We start from the raw sequence: 18,954 nt of genomic DNA on the forward strand, positions 1-18,954 counted from the left end.
ACCCTCAGGACCCCAAAAGGGCCTCGAAGCCCTCCAGGGCTCCAGACAGGTGACAGGACAGCAGGGGCCTCACCCCCATGCATGTGGCCATCACTGGGGACTAAGAAAGGCTCCTAGAAGGCTCGGAGCAGAGTCCAGCAGACATGCGACAGGCACTTCGGTGTGCAGATGAGCTCACACTCATGCGCTCTCAACCACTGTCACTACCAAGTCAGACACTCGCACTGCCTGTCAAACCGCTCCTGCGCCCTCCCAGGGGCGGAGTCAACGGGCTCCGTAGCCCCGCCCATCTCGGAGCAACCAATCACAGCATCGTTTCCCCAAGGCTGCCGTCGGCCCGTCCACCTCCAGAACACCCAATCAAGCCCCTCCCTGGAAGCTAATTTACATGTTCCGCCTGCAGACTATCAATCGCAGAGTGGTTCCCTTCCCGTCGGCCCTGCCCACCCACCTACGGAGCTCCACCAATCAGCGCCTTTCTAGGGATGGAGCCCGCCCACTCTAGATACTAGCACCAATCAGAACGTCGTTCCGAGGAAATGGATGGCGTCGCCTCCTGCAGGCCGGTGCAAATGGCTGTGTGCTTCAGCCCTCCCACTCTGAACCACCAATCCAGCGCTGGGCCAGCTAGCGAGTGACCTACTTGGCCCATCCATTCTGGAAGTACTCATCACTAGGAAGCTTCTATTAGAATGCATTAGTGGCGTATTGTTTTGCAGATGAAAGGATGACAGGACTCTCACAGAGAAGTTTCTTTGGCCCTTCCTACCCCACCACTGTAAGGTTGGGAGATGTCAGAACATATAGGATGAAAAATACAGTAAAGGATAAGGAGAGCAGTCTGCTTTAGAAGTTTGTCTAGTTTTTTTGTTTTGTTTTTGGGTCACACCCATGAAGGGTTACTCCTGGCTCTGTGATCAGAAATTGCTCCTGGCTTGGGGGAACCATATGGATTGCCATGGATTTGAACCACCTGGATTGGCTGCATGCAAGGCAAACGCCCTACTACTGCTTTCTCTCCTGCCCCCAAGTTGTCTAATTTCTGACACCCCAGAGGTACCAGGCAGGGGTCAGAAAGGAACGGAAATGGGCATTCAAGTCAAGCCCATACAACATACTGGACCAATAACACCAATACAGGGTACTTTTGTCAACATCTCTGGACCTTACAGTGGTGGGGTAGGAGGGTAGGAGGTCTAGCACACAAAGAAACTTTCTCCTGAGTCCTGTCATTGTTGTGTGTGTGTGGTTTTTGGGTCACACCCAGCAGTGCTCAGGGGTTATTCCTGGCTCCAGGCTCAGAAATTGCTCCTGGCAGGCAGGAGGACCATATGGGACGCTGGGATTTGAACCGATGACCTCCTGCATGAAAGGCAAACGTCTTACCTCCATGCTATCTCTCCGGCCCTTATTGTTTCACCTGCAAACTAATACACCACTAATAAATTCTAATAGAAGCTTCCCAGTGATCAGAGAATTGAATCTCCAGTGTCAACATAGGGAATTAAAAGGACAAGTATCAGGCAGATTCCGCTCTGGCTCCTTTCTGGCCACATGGTCCCAAGTATTACCAAACTAGGCATCAAAACTGGAAGACTTCTGATATAGCCCCTCACTTTCCTAACAGTTTAGCATTTTCTTTTTTTTGGGGGGGGGGGGGGGGGAGTCACACCTGGCAGCACTCGTGTTACTCCTGGCTCTGCTCAGAAATGGCTCCTACCATATGGAACCCTGGGTTTTGAACCACTGACCTTCTGCATGCAAGGCAAACACCTTACCTCCATGCTCTCTCCGGCCAGTTTAGTGTTTTCTTTTGTTATTTTGGGTCACACCTGGGTTACTCCTGGTTCTGCGCTCAGAAATTGGTCCCAGCAGGCTCAGGGGACCATATGGGATGCCACGATTTGAACCACCTACCTTCTGCATGCAAGTCAAAATGCCTTACCTCCATGCTATCTCTGGCCTCAGCATTTCTTTGGGTCACACCCAGCAGGCACAAGGGACCATTTGGGATGCCAGGATTAGAACCACCAACCTTCTGCATGGAAGGCAAACAACCCACCTCCATGCTCTCTCCAGCCCCAAGCATTAACTTTCTTGATTGGTCAGATAAAGCTTGGCCAACACACTGACCATGAAGTCAGGACCAAGTAACTGGGTTTTAACAAGTCTGCTTGAGGGAATTCCTGCAGAGAAACTTAAATGACTTGAGAGACACTGAAAAGACAATACAGTCAGAGGAAAAGAACTAGCACCTAGGGGCCAGAGATAGCATGGAGGTAGGGCGTTTGCCTTGTATGCAGGATGGTGGTTCAAATCCCAGCATCCCAATGGTCTCCTGAGCCTGCCAGAAGCAATTTCTGAGTGTAGTCAGGAGGAACCCCTGAGCACAGCTGGGCGTGACCCCCCCCCCCAAAAGACAAAACCAGCACCTAGAGGCACCTAAATGTATCTGAATGTCATGCCCCCAGTCCCCAATGTTCCTCCATCCTCCAACCAACAGCAGCAGGCACTGCCAGTGACGGTGAATTTGAGGACCCAAAAGGAGCACTGGAGCAGGGACAATCACCACACTTAGAAGCCATGGGTCATACCCATGGGTGGCAAAGCACTACAGCTTCAGATTTAGACATCTGGCCTTGGGGCCAGACAGTACAGTGAGGAGGGCACTTGCCTCATACACAGCCAACCCAGGAACAATCCCCACATGGTGTTATCATATAGTCCTTGGTGCCCCCCATGATTCCAGAATGCAGAGCCAGGAATGACTCTGGAGAACCCAAATATTTGGCCTGTAAGTGCCATATCTAGAAGCACCCCAGGTGCTCATGCTGCAGGCCACCAAATTCAGACGATGTCTAGTGGGTCCCAGCAGCAGCCCACCGCACAAAGAGGACACAGCCCGAAGAGTTCGATGAGGTTTATTTGCAATTATAGGGAACCACATTCACACAGCTCCACGCGGCGTTTTGAAATTCATCCCAACTGTGGGCTGGGTGACCTGCAAGTTGGACAGACTGCCGAAATCCTAGAAAAACAGAAAGGGGTCAGTTTGGGTAGGTGGGGGAGGGCTCAAACCCCTGGAAACCTGAACAATGAGCACCCTGCACTCCAGAGAAGCCCTTGCAAAACGAAACAGAGTCCAGGTGACAGCATTTTTCTGTAGTGGGAGCCTGGGACACACGAGAGAATGGAGGATGCTCAAAACACCCAAGACATCCTACAGCCTTGAAAGTGCCAGTTCTGGGGACCGGAGAGATAGCACAGTGGTCAACCCAAGACTGATGATGGCTCGGTTCCCGACATCCCATAGAGCTCCCCAAACCTGCCAGGGGGCAATTTCTGAGCAGAGCCAGGATTAACTCGGGTGCTGCTGGGTGTGGCCCAAAACTAAAATAAAGGGCAGGAGAGATAGCATGGAGGTCGGGCAGTTAAGCAGCATGCAGAGGGATGGTGGTTTGAGTCCCACATCCCATATGGTCCCCCTCCCCCGAGCCTGCCAGGAGCGATTTCTGAGTGTAGAGCCAGGAGGAACCCTTGAGCGCTGCAGGGTGTGACCCACCTCCCCGCAAAAAAAAAAAAAAAAAGAAAAAGAAAAAAAGGTGCCAGCTCTGGTCACAAGGCCAGAGCCACCAACTGCAGCCCTGCACAGCTGAAAGATAGGTCCAGTTGCTTGTAGCAAGTGCTTGGGAAGATTGGGGGGGGGGGGGGCCGGCAGCAGAGCAATAGTACAGCGGGTAGAGGGTTTGCCTTAAACGCAGTTGACCCCCAGGCACCCCAAAGGGTCCCCCTCCTCAAGTACCACCAGATGTGGTCCAAAAAAACAAAACTAAACCACTCCCCTCCAAAAAAGCAACGAGCCAAGGAGATGCTAAGTCTCAGCTGCTGCTCCCCAGCCAGGTGGTCCAAGAAGCACCAGGTCTTTGAAGCCATCTCTTAAGTCAGTGCCGCGAGGGCCCCCACAGGGGCAGACTGGCATGGGTAACAAGGGGGTAAAGGCTCCAGACACTCACCAAGAGCTTCAGCATCTCCTTAGTGTCAGGATCCACCTCAATGATCTCCTGGTCCAGGGCCGAGACCTAGAAGGAACGAAGGCGCAGTGTCGACATCGCGGGGTTCTCACCTCCACCTTCTGGGGGGCGAGGGGAGGCCGGGACTGCCCCCCCCTTCTTCTGCATCCAGGCGAGCATCTCCAGGCCCAGTGGCCCCGGCTGGAGCTTCCCTTACCTCGGGCACGTAGTTGTCCCTCCGCTCCCGCTCCTCCTCCTGCAGCTTGATGGAGATGCCGCGCACGGGCCCCCTCTGGATGCGCTTCATCAGGTGCGTGACATAGCTGCGGGGTACAGGGCCGGTCACGGGGGCGCCCTCCCCGCCGCCCCCCAAGCCCCACGGCCACCCGGCTCGCATCCACGCGCCGCACCCGGCGATCTTGTTGCGCAGCTTCTTGCTCGGGATGATGGCGATCTCCTCGCACACGCGCTTGTTGGTGTGGAAGTCGTTGCCCAGGCGCGTGTAGTACTTCTCGATGATGACCCGGGCCGCCTTCTTGACGGTCTTGGTGCGAACGCGGCCCTGGCGGGGAAAGGGACGCACAAGGCGGTCAGGGCGCGCGGGGCTTACAATGCAGGAGGCGGCGGTCGCGGAGGGGTCTCCCCCCGGCCCTGGGCCGCTCCCCGCGGGCGGAGTGCCGCGGAGAAAGGCGGATGGAAGGCGATTGCGGGGAGGGAGGACCGGGACGCAGGGATGGACCTACCATGTTGGCGGCTTCCCGGTAAAGAGGAAACAGGAAGCACCACCGAGGCCTATAAGCGCCGGCCAGAGGGCTCCTTCCGCCCGGGACGCGACGGGGACCTCGAGCGCGCCACAGCGGCCCCTGCTGGAGCGGGGTGGGAGCGCGGGCAAGTCGGCAGGGGCGTGGCCCCGGTTGTCCTGCTGGCATGGATGGGGTCAGGTCCAAGTTCTGCTTCTGGCCAAGGCGTCTGTCTGGGCCGGGAGGGAGGCTCCGGGTCCGAGCGTGATAAGGCAGCGCTTCACGGCTGCCGCGGTGTTCAGCGTGGCCGACCAAGCGCTCTGCAGACCCCTCTCGGTGCAACGTCTCCAGGCCTGGCTCCAGTGGCCTCCCAAGGCATTGGACTGGGTGGGCCTTTCGTCCCAGGCCCACCGCACCTTAGACCCGCAGGGTCTGGCCCTCACCTCCCGCTCAGCTCCGGGAATCCGGGAGAGGCGGGCCCCCCCACACCCCCATAGGTTCCTCGCCTTTACAGGTACCAGGTGGTACCTGGGAGCATCTGAACCAGGTGTGAGCGCTTGAACCATGTGGTTGAGCATCCCTACTCCCTACCCCTGGACAGCGCTGCCTGCCTCCAGCAGGAGCTCGAGCAGGCAGGAGCCCCCAGGAAATCACAGACGGGGTATCTCTGGCTCTTGGTGACACCCTCACCTGCCCCCACAGCTAACCCTGCCCAGGGCCCTCCACACACACACACAGGCCCGAGTTCTAGGACACTGACCCTGCCCAGGGCCACACACACACACTCAAGTTCTGGGACACTGACAGCTGACCCTGCCCAAGGCCCTACCACCAGGCCCGAGTTCTGCTGCACACACACGCGCACACACACACACACAGAGACCAGGCCCGAGTTCTGCTGCAACGTGTTTATTATGTACCCAGACCACCACCACCACCACAGCTCACTCCACACGTGTGTAGGGCGCAGTCATGCTGCAGGCGCTACAGTGAGGTAGAGACTCCACACAGCTTTACAGGGCCCAGAGCAGTGGGGTACGCAGGGACGGCAGCTCGGCGTGGGGAGGGCTACACGGTTCTTTGGCACACAGCTTCCCATAGGGGCAAGTCGGTTTGATTAAACAAGATTAAAATAAAAAGGAAACATCAAGTTTTCATCTTCCAGTCACGTTTCAATGCCTATAACTGTTGCTCCGTGCGATGCTCGCTCGGGGAACAGTCTGGAAGGGCACTCGGCCATCCTCTGAGCTTCACCTGCCCCTAATAAAAAGCAGCCCTTTGTAGCTCAATTACAAAAGAAATTAGTCCTGTCACTCTGTGATTAAAAACATCTGACCAACCTTCCCCCAACCTCCCCCCCACCCCCGCAGGTGCAACTGAAGATAGTGCAGTAAACCAGTAAGACTATGTACAGTCGCTCACACCCCTGCCAGCCTAACCAGTTTCAAACCCATTTTCTTTTTTGGTTGCAAATGCCGTGATCTGCAGCCTGAGACAGTGACCTGCAGTCCCCAGACTCAAAGGTGCAATGTTAAAAGCCACCCGGAAAGAAAAAAAAAAATCTCTTGTTCTGAACGACTGAAAAACTTTTAAGGAGTGTAAAAGGGACCAGTAAAAACCCTTGAGCGCAAAATATGAAATGGTTTTGGTTTAAATAAAGAGCAAAGTTTCCTTGTTTACAGTAAAAAACACCAGCTGAACACTCAGTTTATGCCGTCCAGGTGGGGGTAAATCAATGGAAAGGCACTGTATGGCGACCGCAGAACGAGGGCAGGGAGGCCGACGTCACCGCCAGGATCGCAACAAATGTAAAAAGCGCTTTCAATAAAGAGGCATCATGGCGGCTCCTCCTGGACACATAGTTCTTTTTTTTTTTTTTTTTTTTTTTTTTTTTTTTGCTTTTCATTGGCAAAATGAGGAACTAAAATCTGGGAACTACAGAGTCACTTGGAGGGTGAGCCTGAGGGCGCTTGCTCTGGCACAGCCCCTAAAAGAAACCTGACAAAACTCATTGTGCATTACTTAGTGCAGAAACAAAGACTCAGAAAGTGCAAAGGTGACTGTGGTTTTCCCTTGTCTTCAGGAAGCAGCTCCCTGGTCACCATGCAGGGTTGCAGGCTGCTGCCCAGCCGGCCGGCTTAGGGTGCGTGGGCCTCTGGCCAGACCAGCTCTCCTAGCTCGACTCCCGGTTCTTCTGGTTCCGCATCAAGGGGCTGTGGTGACCTAGACCGCCCATGCTGTGCTGCCAGTGCCAGCAGCTCCGGCAGAAGTACTTGAAGCACACCTGGGGAGGAAGGGGGACACAGTGCACTGTGACACAGCGGTACAGACCAGGCCATCTCTGGGCTGCGACAGAGGCAGCAGTGCATCCCCAGGTTTCTCCTCCCTCCAACTCTCTGGGCTCAGCACCGCTGCCCACCCTGATGCCACGAGGGGCCAGACACTCCAGGGACAAAAGGGACTTCAGCAGGGCTTCTGGTTTCCTTTGGGGACCACACCCAGGGAAGTTCCTGGCCATACTCAAAAGATTGTGGGGTTCTGGGAGTTGAACCCCAAGGTACAGTGCCCAGCCCTGAATTACCACCCGGGGCTTCCCAAGTTCATGTGCTGCTGACTCACCTGGTCCCGGCAAAAGAAGGGGCCAGACTGGGAGCTGCAGATCTGGCACAAGGAGTCCTCCAGGTAAGGGTCGATCTGGATCTGCACGGGGCCACACACAAGTATGGACTATGTAGGAAACTGGGCCAGGCAGGGCAAAGCACCCCAGAGCAGCAGAGGGACCCACAGGCATCACCCAAGCCTGCTGGTGGCTGCACTGTTCTAGAGGAAGGCGCTGCCCACGCGGGTGCCCAAGACCCCCATCAGGCAGGACCCTCACCTTCTTGTTGAATTTGGTGGTTTTGATCTCAACAAAGGCGGCGCTGACGGCTTTCAGGTAACTGCGCTGGTTGCTGAAAGTCACACGTCCGGACCCTGCAGCAACAGAACAGGTACTTCCTGTTTGCATTGGCACCCAGGAGCACGTCCACCCTGGGCAGCCGGAACAGACATGCACTGAGGTGGAAGGTACCCTACCCTAATGGGACTCCATCTAGCCCAAAGTATCCAGTATGTGAGCAGGAGTGATTTCAGGGGCTCCTCAGCCAGCCCAGCTGCCTGTCCAGCCAGCCCAACAGTGGGCAGGATTAGTGTCCGCCTCAATGGGCAGGATACAGGGCACGAGGGAGGGAGGTCCAAGGAATGAGGCCACTTGCACAGTGAAGGTTCTGAGAGCTCAAGCCCCAAACCCCACAAACAGAAATGACCTGGGGGAGCACAGGGACTGGAAGAAGTCTGTCTAGCGGCCCCTCCCCAACACTGGCTTTCAGTGGGCCTGCAAAGACCACCCTGGCATGCAGGCAGCCCGCCTTCAAACTGCTTCTACTTCACGCCCAGGCACAGGCAAGGTTTACAGGCAAGGCCTCTTCTCAGAGGAGCTGCCCCCCCCAACCACTGTCTCACCAATGGGGTACTTGTGCTTGTCGGTGTCAATGCTGGCGTACACCACACATCCAAAAAGGTCATTGAAGATGGCCACCAGTGCCTCTGCGTTGAGCATGCCATGCAGTGCACCCACGAACACAGTCCTGCTGAGGTCCAGCCTCATGGATGGGCTCCGCACAAAGCTGCTGTTGGCCACAGCCCAGGGGATCACCTGGACCTGGAAATGAGCCCACAGCCCTGAGTCTAGGCTGAGCAGCGTCTTCGCCCACACACACACATGTGTGTTCTGGGGTCACCCAGGGTAGGGTAAGTGGGGAACAGCCCCACCCCCATCAGCAGGGAAAGGAAAAGGCCTGTGAGACATCGAACCTCCTTGCAGCGGGTCCTGCGGGTGGACATCTTGAAGTAGTACTCGCTCAGGCTGTCAGGGCTCAGCGGGTCATGGGAGCAGGCCTGCAGCAGGGCGTGGATCGACTTCTCCAGCTCAAAGACCAGGTATACATAGCCTGTTCCAGGGAAGCAGCTGCCTATCAGTACCCGACACTGGAGTGGCGAGGTGCAGGCACTCCCTGCCCTGTGAGGGGCTGCCTGGAAGTGGGGCCCCCCTTCTCTGGACAGTACTCATTCCCCCCGTCCCCCGAGAGGTGTCCCCTGCAGACTAGTGAGAGATGCATGGCTAGCCCCAGCGTACCAGCCACAGGGAGCAGAAGGTTGAGCAGCATGTGGGGTTCCACAGAGGGGCAGGGGGTGAGTGGAGGGGCCCTGCTCCAGGGAGACAGAAGTGTGCAAGGCCAGAGGTGCTGGGAACCACACGTCACCACATGCAACTTTGGTGTGGACAAGAGAATAGAAGCGCCTACCTACCACGTCTGCATTACCTCTGGGTACGTTACCTTTGGGCGGGCACCGCGGGTGCTTGCCATCCTTACCAGGCCACTCCACAGTCAGAGCACCAAACACACGAAAGGTGCTAACCAACCCAGCTGCAACGAGACAGAGACATGAGCGAAGGCCGAGGCCCAGCGCCATCCCCTAACCCCGGCTGCCAGTGCCCACCTTCCGTGATGTCCCAGGGGACGCCTCCCAGAAACACCTTGCAGGAGTAGGTTGGGTTCTTGTAGTTACGTGGAGGAAGCTGCCCGCTCCAGGTGTATGTAGCTTCATTCACAGCTTGGTGGGGACAGAGACGGAGGTTAGAGACCCACCAAGTCATGGCCCACGCCCAGCACAGGTCTGAGTGGCCAGAAGGGCCACACTCTGGGCGATGTACATAGGCCAGCCCCGACTGACTTCTGGTTCCCTCCTCTCTGCAAAGAGCCTGTGTAACCCAGATCCAGCAGCCCTGGAGCGCCATACTCACCTGCAGCCTGGCGGTGCAGCCTGGCCTCCCGCTCTATGTTGAAGGGGTCTTTAGGTGCCTCCAGGAGCTCCCAGGAGGGCCACATGGACGCTCCAGGCCACCTCTTGGATGCATTGGAGGAGGAGGGCGTGACAGCGGTGGTCGCGGCTAACTCCTGGTCCATCCGGGATCCAACCCTCATCTGTAAGGGGTCTCTGGGACCACCCCCAGTCAGAGACAGGAAGGGCAGAGGCGGGGAGATGCGGAGGCTGGACTGAAGAGAGAAGGAGGCGTTTTCTGAAGACAGTGCTGGGAGAACACAGCACTGTGGCACAGCCACAGCGATGCAGAGACACCACTCAACACTGAATACTTCTTTCTTCCTGGGAGATTTTTAATATTTTTAACAGAAATGTCGCAAGAATCAACTTTTTTTTGGGGGGGGGGGTCCACACCCGGCAGTGCTCAGGGGTAACTCCTGGCTCTATGCTCAGAAATCGCTCCTGGCAGACTCAGAGGACCATACGGACTCCCCTGCATTTCTTTTTGGTCCCTATGAACACACATTTTGTTAGTAATAATTAGCAGAATAGTTTAATCTATTATGTCATATGTATTGTCATATAACATCAAGTACAATTTCATATTTCAACTTTTGGGGGGAGCCACATCCAGCGGCAGGGATTACTCCTGGCTCTGCACTCAGAAATCACTCCTGGCAGGCTAGGGGGAATCCTATCCTATGAGATGCCGGGAATTGAACCTAGGTCTGTCCTGGGTCGTCCGCGTGTAAGACAAACGCCCTACCGCTGTGCTCTCTCTCCAGCCCACACATTTCAACTTTCTTTTTGAGGGGGGGGGGGTCACACCAGGCAGCGCTCAGGGGTTCCTCCTGGCTCTATGCTCAGAAATCGCATATACAGAAATCGCCCTTGGCATGCACAGGGGACCATGCGGGACACCGGGATTTGAACCATCGTCCTTCTGTACGAAAGGCAAACGCCTTACCTCCATGCTATCTCTCCGGCCCCACATATTTCAACTTTTAAAACCTTAGCAACAAGGCAGAAAACAGATGACAACTCTGGAATGGCACTGCCAAAGCTGCCACATGCGGTGCCAAGTTCTGACCATGGAAATGCCCATGCCTTCCCATGTGTGTTGTTTCAGGTTCCTCCTCTGCTCAGATTTCCTCAGCTGTGCCCTTCTCAGTCTCATACCTTTGCTCAGTAGTGGTGGTTCAGCGATCCCTGCACACACACCCCTTTGCCCACTGCCCTCGTCAGCAAGCAACTCACAATGAGATCGGAGAAGTAGTCGGAGCCAGAGCTGAAGCTGCTGGTGGTGTCCGAGTCAGAGGGGCTGCTACAGCGTGAGTCCAGGTGGGCCCCACGGACAGTGGGAGACGGGAACTTGGCCACATCCAATCCCAGGGGATCCAGAGGCCGGAAACTCAAGGGGGACTTCCCCAGGGCATTGCCCAGTGGGACCTGGGGCATGCCAAGTACTAGGAACAGAGAAGGAAATCATGTGACCCAGCCCATCATCAGAGCCAGAAACACCCCGACCCTGCCCTCAGCCTGGGTTATGGGGCTGCCCAGGAGATGAGCTCCCCTCATCCTGCCAAAGGTCACAGGCTGGGGCTGGAGCAACAGCACAGCGGGTAAGGCTTTGCCTTGCATGAAGCCAACCCTGGTTCTATCCTCAACGATCCACATGGTCCCCCGAGCCTGCTGGGAGCAATTTCTGGATGCAGAGCCAGGAGTAACCCCGGAGCACTTCCGAGTGTGGCCAGAAACAAAAACAAAGGTCACATGCTCACTGAGATGCCCTGCTACATGCAGAGCCCTCCCCACAGGGCAGTTTGTGGCCTAGGGGATCAGCAGTGATTCTGCTTGCAGACCGACGGAGTGCTTTAAGGACTCACGCGCCTGATTGCCCTCGCTGCCCAATACACAGGTCACAGGGCGCAGGGGCTGAAGGTTGCTGGAAAGCTGTGCTTTATCTGAGGCCGTGGGCCTCCCCACCAAGGACACTCGAAGATGACCCCGTTCATTGTAGAAAAACTCTGCAGCCATCACCACAAAGGAACCTGAGCTGCCAGTGTGGCCCCGACAGTCTGCCCATTTCACAGACAGCCCAGGGAAACCTGACCTGAACTGTGGGTGTCCTGAGAGGAGAAAGGTGAATGGGGCCACACCTCGGAGCCGCAGGACCCAGGTTCGAAGATGGTCCTGGCCCTCACACACAGCTTCTCCAATACTCATATTCAGACAATAACAAGAAGGGAGGAGCTCCTTTTGGGGGCCTGAGTTCTGCCTCCTCTGACACTTACTCTAACCCACAGAAAAGGAGTCTTGTGCTCAGCCTGCTGTCACATGTGGCCCTGGAGTTCTCTCACATGGGCCCACCAGGTACAAGCATGTGAATGCAGCGGCTGGTGCAGACAGTGGAGATGGCACTTGGCCTGTACGTGGCTGGCCCGGGTTCAATCCCGACATCCCATAGGGACCCCAGAGCCAGCCAGGAGTGACCCCAAGCACCACCAGTGTGGCACCCAAACCAAACGAAACAGCCGCAGCACATCAGCTGCTAAGGCAGGAAGCACCTCTGCAGAGGGGTTCCCTAACCCTCAAACTAAAGTTCGGGGCTACAGGCCCCCAATGCAGCATTAACAGGGTGGGCGGCCGGGTCAGGGCGCTGTCCTTTAGTGCTTAGTGTGGGCAGCCCTGGCAGCCGAGGGTCTGGCAGGGTCCAGCACACCCTCCAAGTGTAGGTGGTATGGCAATTGGGGAGGATGTGGCGGACACTTCAACCATCAGCACCGCCCCTGTGGGTGCAGGAGACCGAGAGACCAGGAGGATATTTTTAGCCAATTGTTAACTTTCTCCACTTTCACCTTCGCTGCCAGCTCCTGCAGGTCCTACAGCTGAGTCACGAAGGGACGCTCAGAGACTCTCCAGAGCACAAAGGTCTCGAGTGGGATGCTAGGGGATGCCTGAACCCTTCCACCAGGGGCAGGATGGCCAGACTGACACCCGCAGCACCCACTGCCTCACACACCCCAAAGACCACAGGAGGTGGGTATCGTGCCACTCTTGCACCAACACATAGTCTGTGCCCACTTAAAGATCCTGCTCTGCCCTCTGCCCTGGCCCGCTTCCCACTGCAGACACATCCTGGCGCCAGTGGCCAGTGAATGCACTGTGCCCCTGCACAGGCAGAGGGCCCCAGCAGTAGGGCCCAGAGGCAGCCCAGGAAGGCATCCACATGGACCAGACTCAGCCCCTGCCCAGCTGGAAGGAAGCCTTAGAGACCACACGGAGTCAGGACCCAAGGACCTGCAAGGATGGAGAAGCCAAGGACGCCTCATAGGAAGCGCCAACAGCATGCGTGGTTCCTGCATCAGGGGCACCATCATGGGCCTCACGCCCAGCCTAGCAAGGCCAGTGGGAGCAGGCTGGTCAGTGGGCCAGGCCAGGCCGAGGAAGCAGGGGCCCCCTCCCCACACAGGACTCCCTTGTCCAACAGCATTTCCTGCACAAGTGCCCAGTGCTGACTGTTGGAGCAACGGGGTACAGCACAGCCTCGCTGCTCCGTGCTGGGACGAGAATGTAGTCCCAGCCCCCAAGAACCAGCCCAGCTCAGAATAAGCCCCCACACCATTGCTCAGGCAAGACACCAAGGCTGACACCTAGATTAGGGCACCTAGATGTAGTTCTTCAGGACAAAACTCTGCCCCAGGCATGTGCATGCTAAAGGACATGCATGTGCCCTGAAGAGGGAGCCAGAGAATTGGGCGACACTAGAGTGGGGGAAGAAGGCAGGGCGCCAGTGACCCCGCTGCCCACATCAGGGCCTGTGGCAGCCCTGGCCCTTCCCATCTTTTTCTTGCTGGATTAGGAACCCCAAAAGTCTTTCCCCCCAAATTTCCAGCCCCTAAGCCACAAGCCAGGATGGGGGGGGGAGTAGGGGAACTGGGCAGTAACCCGCAGCATCAACCCACAGGACCTAGGGCAGGGGAAGGACATCTCCTGACCCACCGGGCGGAGCCACTGTACCTGCCCCTTCTGCCATGGCTGCTCCTGACCCACAGGAAGTGGCTCAGTTCCCACCCTAACTGCAGGTGAGACCCCCTTGGGCTGTGGCTCAGGCCCACCATGCTTTTACCATGCAGTCCCTCAACTCTGAAGGCCAGGGGTGCAGGACGTGGCTTCCATGGGAATCAGCAGGTCCCCTCCCCCTCCTGAAAGTATTTTGCCTTATCATCCCTGGGCAGGGGAGTGACACCAACACCTTGCTTGGGCTCAGATGGCGCAGGGACGGGCAGGGCAGGGCCACTGCAGCCTGCTGAGCCGCATCTGAGCATCTGTGGTGCCCTCAGCCTCTCCAGTCGTGCAAACGCTCCATGGGGGTGGGGGCAAAGAACAACTGTTGCCAGCAACCCCCTTCGGTCTCCCCCAACACTCACCGGGGTGTGAGCTGCTTGAGGCTGAAGAGTCAGAGTCCTGGGTGCTCCAGGGCTGTTCCCAGCCCCTGAAGCTGAGGGCCTGCAGACCAAGGCACAGGTCGCCGGCACTGGGGAGGCCGTGGGCACTGGGCGAGGATGTGGGGAAGAGCATCTTGTTGGCTGCTGTGTCCTCGGCGTCCTCGAGCTCTGGGGGCCAAGAGCAGGACCTCAGCTGAGGGAGGGTCCCCTCCGTGTCTGGTGCGTAGCCTCCAGAAAACACCACTACTCAGGAGTTTCTGGGCTCACGGACCCCACAGCTGAGCGGAGCTGACTCTGCACTTTTGGGGGCGTCTGCGTGGGAGGCCCCCTGCCCAACGCTGGTCCTATCCTGTCTGCATCACAGACTGGACCAGCATGTGACCAGGCTCCTAATGCTCAGCCAGTGACATCAGCGCCAGCCCAGGAGGGAGCGAGGGCATCTCTGGGAACCAGGGCCCAGCCGGCGGGGAGGAGCACAGGGAGAGGAGGGACGCGGGGAGGAGACTTGCCAGGAAGGGAAGGGAGGGGATGAGGCCGAGGCCGACCAGCCAGCGGTGCGCTGCGGGTCCCCGTGGGGTCCCAGTGGGTGCCCCTGGGGTGGTGAGTGAGGCGAGGCTGCGGCCTCCCCCGTCCTCCCCTGCACAGTGGGGCGACTCCCTGCACCAGCCCCGCGGATCTGCAGCTCAGCCGGCTGGCCCCGCCTGCCCTCCCCGGCTCCGCCCCAGCCCTGGACCGGCTCCAGCTCAGGCCTGGGCTCTGAAGCTCCTCCGACATGGATGTGCTGGCTGGCCCAGATCTGGGCGCGAGAGCCCTGAGCAGGCCTGACCCGGCAGGCAGGACGAGGACAGACTCACCTTCATCGGGGAGGCTGCGCTGGACCCTGGGGTCCTATGCGCCAGGCACGCGGGTGGGGCACGAGGCGAAGGGGACAGCATCCGTGGTGAAGGGGGTGGTATGACCCATGTAGAGCCCAGCACCCAGGAGAGTGCCTGTTCGGGGTCTTAACCCGAGACAAGACCAGCCCGTGGGCCGTGGAAGCACCATGGGCTGAGCCAGCAGATGCCCTGTCTACAGTGCCTTTCGGCTCCTGCAGGCTGGGGTCACCTCCTTCTGCTAACACCTAACTCAGCCCCGAGTCCCTCCTCCAGCCCTGTTCCAGTGGGAGAAGGGAGACGTGGGGAGGCCTCCAGGAGCAGTTGTGCCATCCCCAGCTCTGGTGCCCACACCATGGGCAGCCCCCGACCACACTCCTGCCTGCACTGCATTCCCCACCCCTGCCGCCAGTCCCCAAGCCAGCCATCCTTAGCAGCCGCCTTTCGAGGAGCCTGGCCTTGGGCAGGTAGGGCTGGTCAGGAGTCAGAGGCCCTGCCCAGCCCCACCTGGGGCCAACACCAGGAAGAGCATCTACAGCGACTACAGAGCTCAGGGCCGATCCAAGTACCCCCACTAGGCAGTCGCTTCTGCCCCATATGGTGATGTTCAGTGGCCCCTCACTGAGCTGGGCCCTGTTTTGAGGCCTGGGCTCCATCCTGGCACAGCCAGTGACAAGTGGGAAAGAAGCAAGTCTAGCTCTCCCATGGTCATCTCCTGGGCCAGGGGCTCTCTTGGAGGTGGAGCCGGGTCAGTGCCCACGGGAGCAAGAGAAGGTGACTGAAGCCACTCTTCCACTGGGATCATGCTGTGATGATCCGGGTCATGTAGTTCTGATGGTGTTAGCTACAGGCAAGGAAACACCCATACTTTTCCCCCACCTGCTTCCAAACTAAGCTCATCTCCCTCTAATATCTGTTTCTGGGCTATACCAGATGCTCAGGGGTCAGTCCTGGTGGGGCTCAGGATCATATGGGGTGTCAAATATCGAACCCAGGTAAGTCATATGCAAGGCAAGTGCCTTCAGTCCAGTTACATCTCTCGGCCCCTAAAAATATTTCTGCAATTCTCTTGTTCACAGCCCTGCCCCCAGCCCCACAACAGTGCCCACAGTGTGCTCCCAGCCCTGCAATGTATGCCCAGTGTGCCCCCCCAATCCCATAGTGTGCCCACCAGCCCTGAGGAGTATGCCCACAGTGTGACCCCAGCCCTGCAGCAATGTGCACAGAGCCTGGTGACCACAGCAGCAACAACAGAAAGAAGAATTTCTCCAAAGCAGGGAGAGGCCTTCAGGCCATGAAGTGACACAGGGAGGGCAATTCCATCGCCACTTCATCTACATGAAGTTCATTAAGAGCAGTGACAGGAATCTACACTGTGCTGACAATCCTGAGTCATTCCAGCAACCATTCATCCAAAACCATGAGTTTACAATGCTTTATCATACTATTATGTAACATTTCATTTTTAGTTACTAAAATTTAATGTTTTTTTGGTTTTTGGGCCACACCTGGCAAAGCTCAGGTATTACTCCTGGCTCTATGCTCAGAAAACACTCCTGGCAAAATGGTGGGGACCTTATGAAATGCCAGGGATTGAATTTGGGTCAGCCACATGCAAGGCAAACACCATTCTTGCTGAACTATCACTCTGGCCCCAGAGAACCTTAAAGTCTTCTTTCTTTTTTTTTCTGTTTTTTTTTTTTTTTTGGGGGGGTCACACCCAGCAGCGCTCAGGGGTTACTCCTGGCTCTATGCTCAGAAATCGCTCTTGGCAGGCTTGGGGGACCATATAGGATGCCAGGACTTGAACCACCGTCCATCTGCATGCAAGGCAAATGCTCTACCTCCATGCTATCCTTCCGGCCTGTGAGAACCTTAAAGTCTTAATGGAAGACTCTGAACTATGCTTTGGTCCCCCTGAGCATAGTTCAGGGTTACAAGGTCAGCAGAGGAGCAGTTGCCTATTAAGCATGGCCTTGGATTTAATCCTTGGTGTAGTAGAAATCTCATTCCTCCATCCCAGGGGAATTGAAAAACTTGAGCCTGGAAGCAAAGGCTGACACAGGAAATAGTCCACACAAGGTTAGGAAGGTAAAACAGACTCAGAAAAGTTCCACCACACTTGCTTGCTCTCTGCAAGCAGGCAAAAATAGTAGTAGACTGGCTAGCTGTGGAACAAAACCACAAGCAGTTTCTCTGACCTGAGGTCTTTATTGGGAAGAGATGGACCGCCCCATGGATGGAGAACAGGTAGGAATGCCCCTGGCAGCCAATCCAGAGGTATTTCTAGACCATGAGTGACAAGCAAAGAAGAATGATCTTGAATAGAGTAAAAACTGGTTACTTCGGGCCCGGAGAGATAGTACAGCGGCGTTTGCCTTGCAAGCAGCCAAACCAGGACCAAAGGTGGTTGGTTCGAATCCCGGTGTCCCATATGGTCCCCCGTGCCTGCCAGGAGCTATTTCTGAGCAGACAGCCAGGAGTAACCCCTGAGCACTGCTGGGTGTGGCCCAAAAAACAAAAAACAAACAAACAAAAAAAAAACTGGTTACTTCAATATCTCCCCTTTCTTGATTTTACAAAAAATGCCAAAATTTGAGGTAAAACTAACTTGTTTCCCAAGATTCTATGTAAAAGGCAGGCCTCTATCTGAAAGACAAAAAAGGATGGCAATTTTTGGCATAGGTGCAGCAAAAGTTAGAGAAATAGAAAAAACACTTTGGCCTAAAAACAGAGTGTCCTTTTACCCCTAAAGCATTCTGCCATATGACCAACTACAGGTTGCAAGCAGACTAAAATTTTCTAACCCCAAGGTCTTTCTTCAATGTCCCAGGAAAAGTTCTCTTCACGGTGGTCACAGACAAGCTTCAATAATTAGAGATCTTGGTTGTTGCATTGATTCTATTGTCGAAGTCAGGGCATCACGAATTGTTTCCTGGTTTTAATGGCAAGGAAACCCACCCTAGAAGTTGTTGCTGTTTCCAAGTCTTCATCAGGGTGGCATAGTAGCACACCCTGGAAAAAGGTGGTGCCAAGGCAGCACTTGGGCCTGCACTGGTAGAAGGTCAATTCCTGGTGATGGTGCAGAAACGATGCCGATTCCAAAGATGGGACCCAAGGTTCAAGGGTGAACAGCTGATGTCTGACTGACTGAAGCCTAAGTCAAATCACTATTACATATGTTCCGGGTTGAAGGTCCCCCATAACAAAAAAGTTTCGGAATTCTGATCCCTATTAGAAACTCTTTATACTTAAGATTTCCCCATTTTTGGGACAAGTGAGGTGGCACTAGAGATAAGGTGTCTGCCTTGCAAGCGCTAGTCAAGGAAGGACCACGGTTCGATCCCCCAGCGTCCCATATGGTCCCCCCAAGCCAGGGGCAATTTCTGAGCGCTTAGCCAGGAGTAACCCCTGAGCATCAAACTGGTGTGGCCCGAAAAAAAAAATCAAGATTTCCTCATTTTGGGGCAGAGAGATAGCATAGCAGTAAGGTGTTTGCCTTGCATACAGAAGGACTGTGGTTTGAATCCCGGCATCCCATTTGGTCCCCCAAGCCTGCTGGGGGCGATTTCTAAGCGTAGAACCAGCTGCTGGGTGTGACCCAAAAACCAAAAAAAAAAACCAAAAACAAAAACAAAAAACCAAAAAAACAAGATCTCCCCCATTTTATTGCACCTATGCAAAAAGGAACAAAGCCAAAGGATACTATTGGTACATAAGGGGATAAAAGCAACAAGCTAGGGACCAGAGAGAGAGCACAGAGGTAAGGTGTTTGTCTTGCACGCAGCTGATTTGGACACATACAGAAGGTTGGTGGTTCGAATCCTGGCATCCTATAAGGTCCCAAGCCTGCCAGGAGTAATTTCTGAGCATAGAGGGCCTCCAGGTGTTAACCCCACCCCCCCCAAAAAAAAAAAAAAAGCTAGGGGCTGGAGCAATGGCACAGAGGCAGGGCATGTGCTCTACATGCAGCTGACCTAGGACAGACTGCGGTTCAATTCCCCAGTATCCCATTGGTCCC

The 18,954-nt window shown here is 55.9% G+C and overlaps 2 protein-coding genes across 2 annotated transcripts; both read right to left on the bottom strand.

Annotated features, from left to right (window-relative positions):
* Positions 1-2,929: 2,929 nt before the first annotated feature.
* Positions 2,930-5,316, bottom strand: RPS17 (ribosomal protein S17). The gene is made up of 6 exons (XM_049783947.1): positions 5,035-5,316; positions 4,852-4,929; positions 4,421-4,749; positions 4,228-4,333; positions 4,014-4,079; positions 2,930-3,028 (listed from the first exon to the last, which is right to left on the bottom strand). Exons 1-6 carry the CDS (start codon positions 5,314-5,316, stop codon positions 2,948-2,950), a joined length of 942 nt encoding a protein of 313 aa, XP_049639904.1. The 3' UTR covers positions 2,930-2,947.
* Positions 5,317-5,643: 327 nt separating this feature from the next.
* CPEB1 (cytoplasmic polyadenylation element binding protein 1) lies at positions 5,644-14,709 on the bottom strand. The gene is made up of 11 exons (XM_049783258.1): positions 14,571-14,709; positions 14,044-14,229; positions 10,871-11,079; positions 9,594-9,846; positions 9,290-9,403; positions 9,127-9,216; positions 8,603-8,739; positions 8,252-8,450; positions 7,629-7,723; positions 7,370-7,450; positions 5,644-7,034 (listed from the first exon to the last, which is right to left on the bottom strand). Exons 2-11 carry the CDS (start codon positions 14,192-14,194, stop codon positions 6,924-6,926), a joined length of 1,440 nt encoding a protein of 479 aa, XP_049639215.1. The 5' UTR covers positions 14,195-14,229; positions 14,571-14,709; the 3' UTR covers positions 5,644-6,923.
* Positions 14,710-18,954: the final 4,245 nt, after the last annotated feature.

Source organism: Suncus etruscus, chromosome 11 (assembly GCF_024139225.1).
Source record: "Suncus etruscus isolate mSunEtr1 chromosome 11, mSunEtr1.pri.cur, whole genome shotgun sequence".
NCBI classification, from domain to species: Eukaryota; Metazoa; Chordata; class Mammalia; order Eulipotyphla; family Soricidae; genus Suncus; species Suncus etruscus.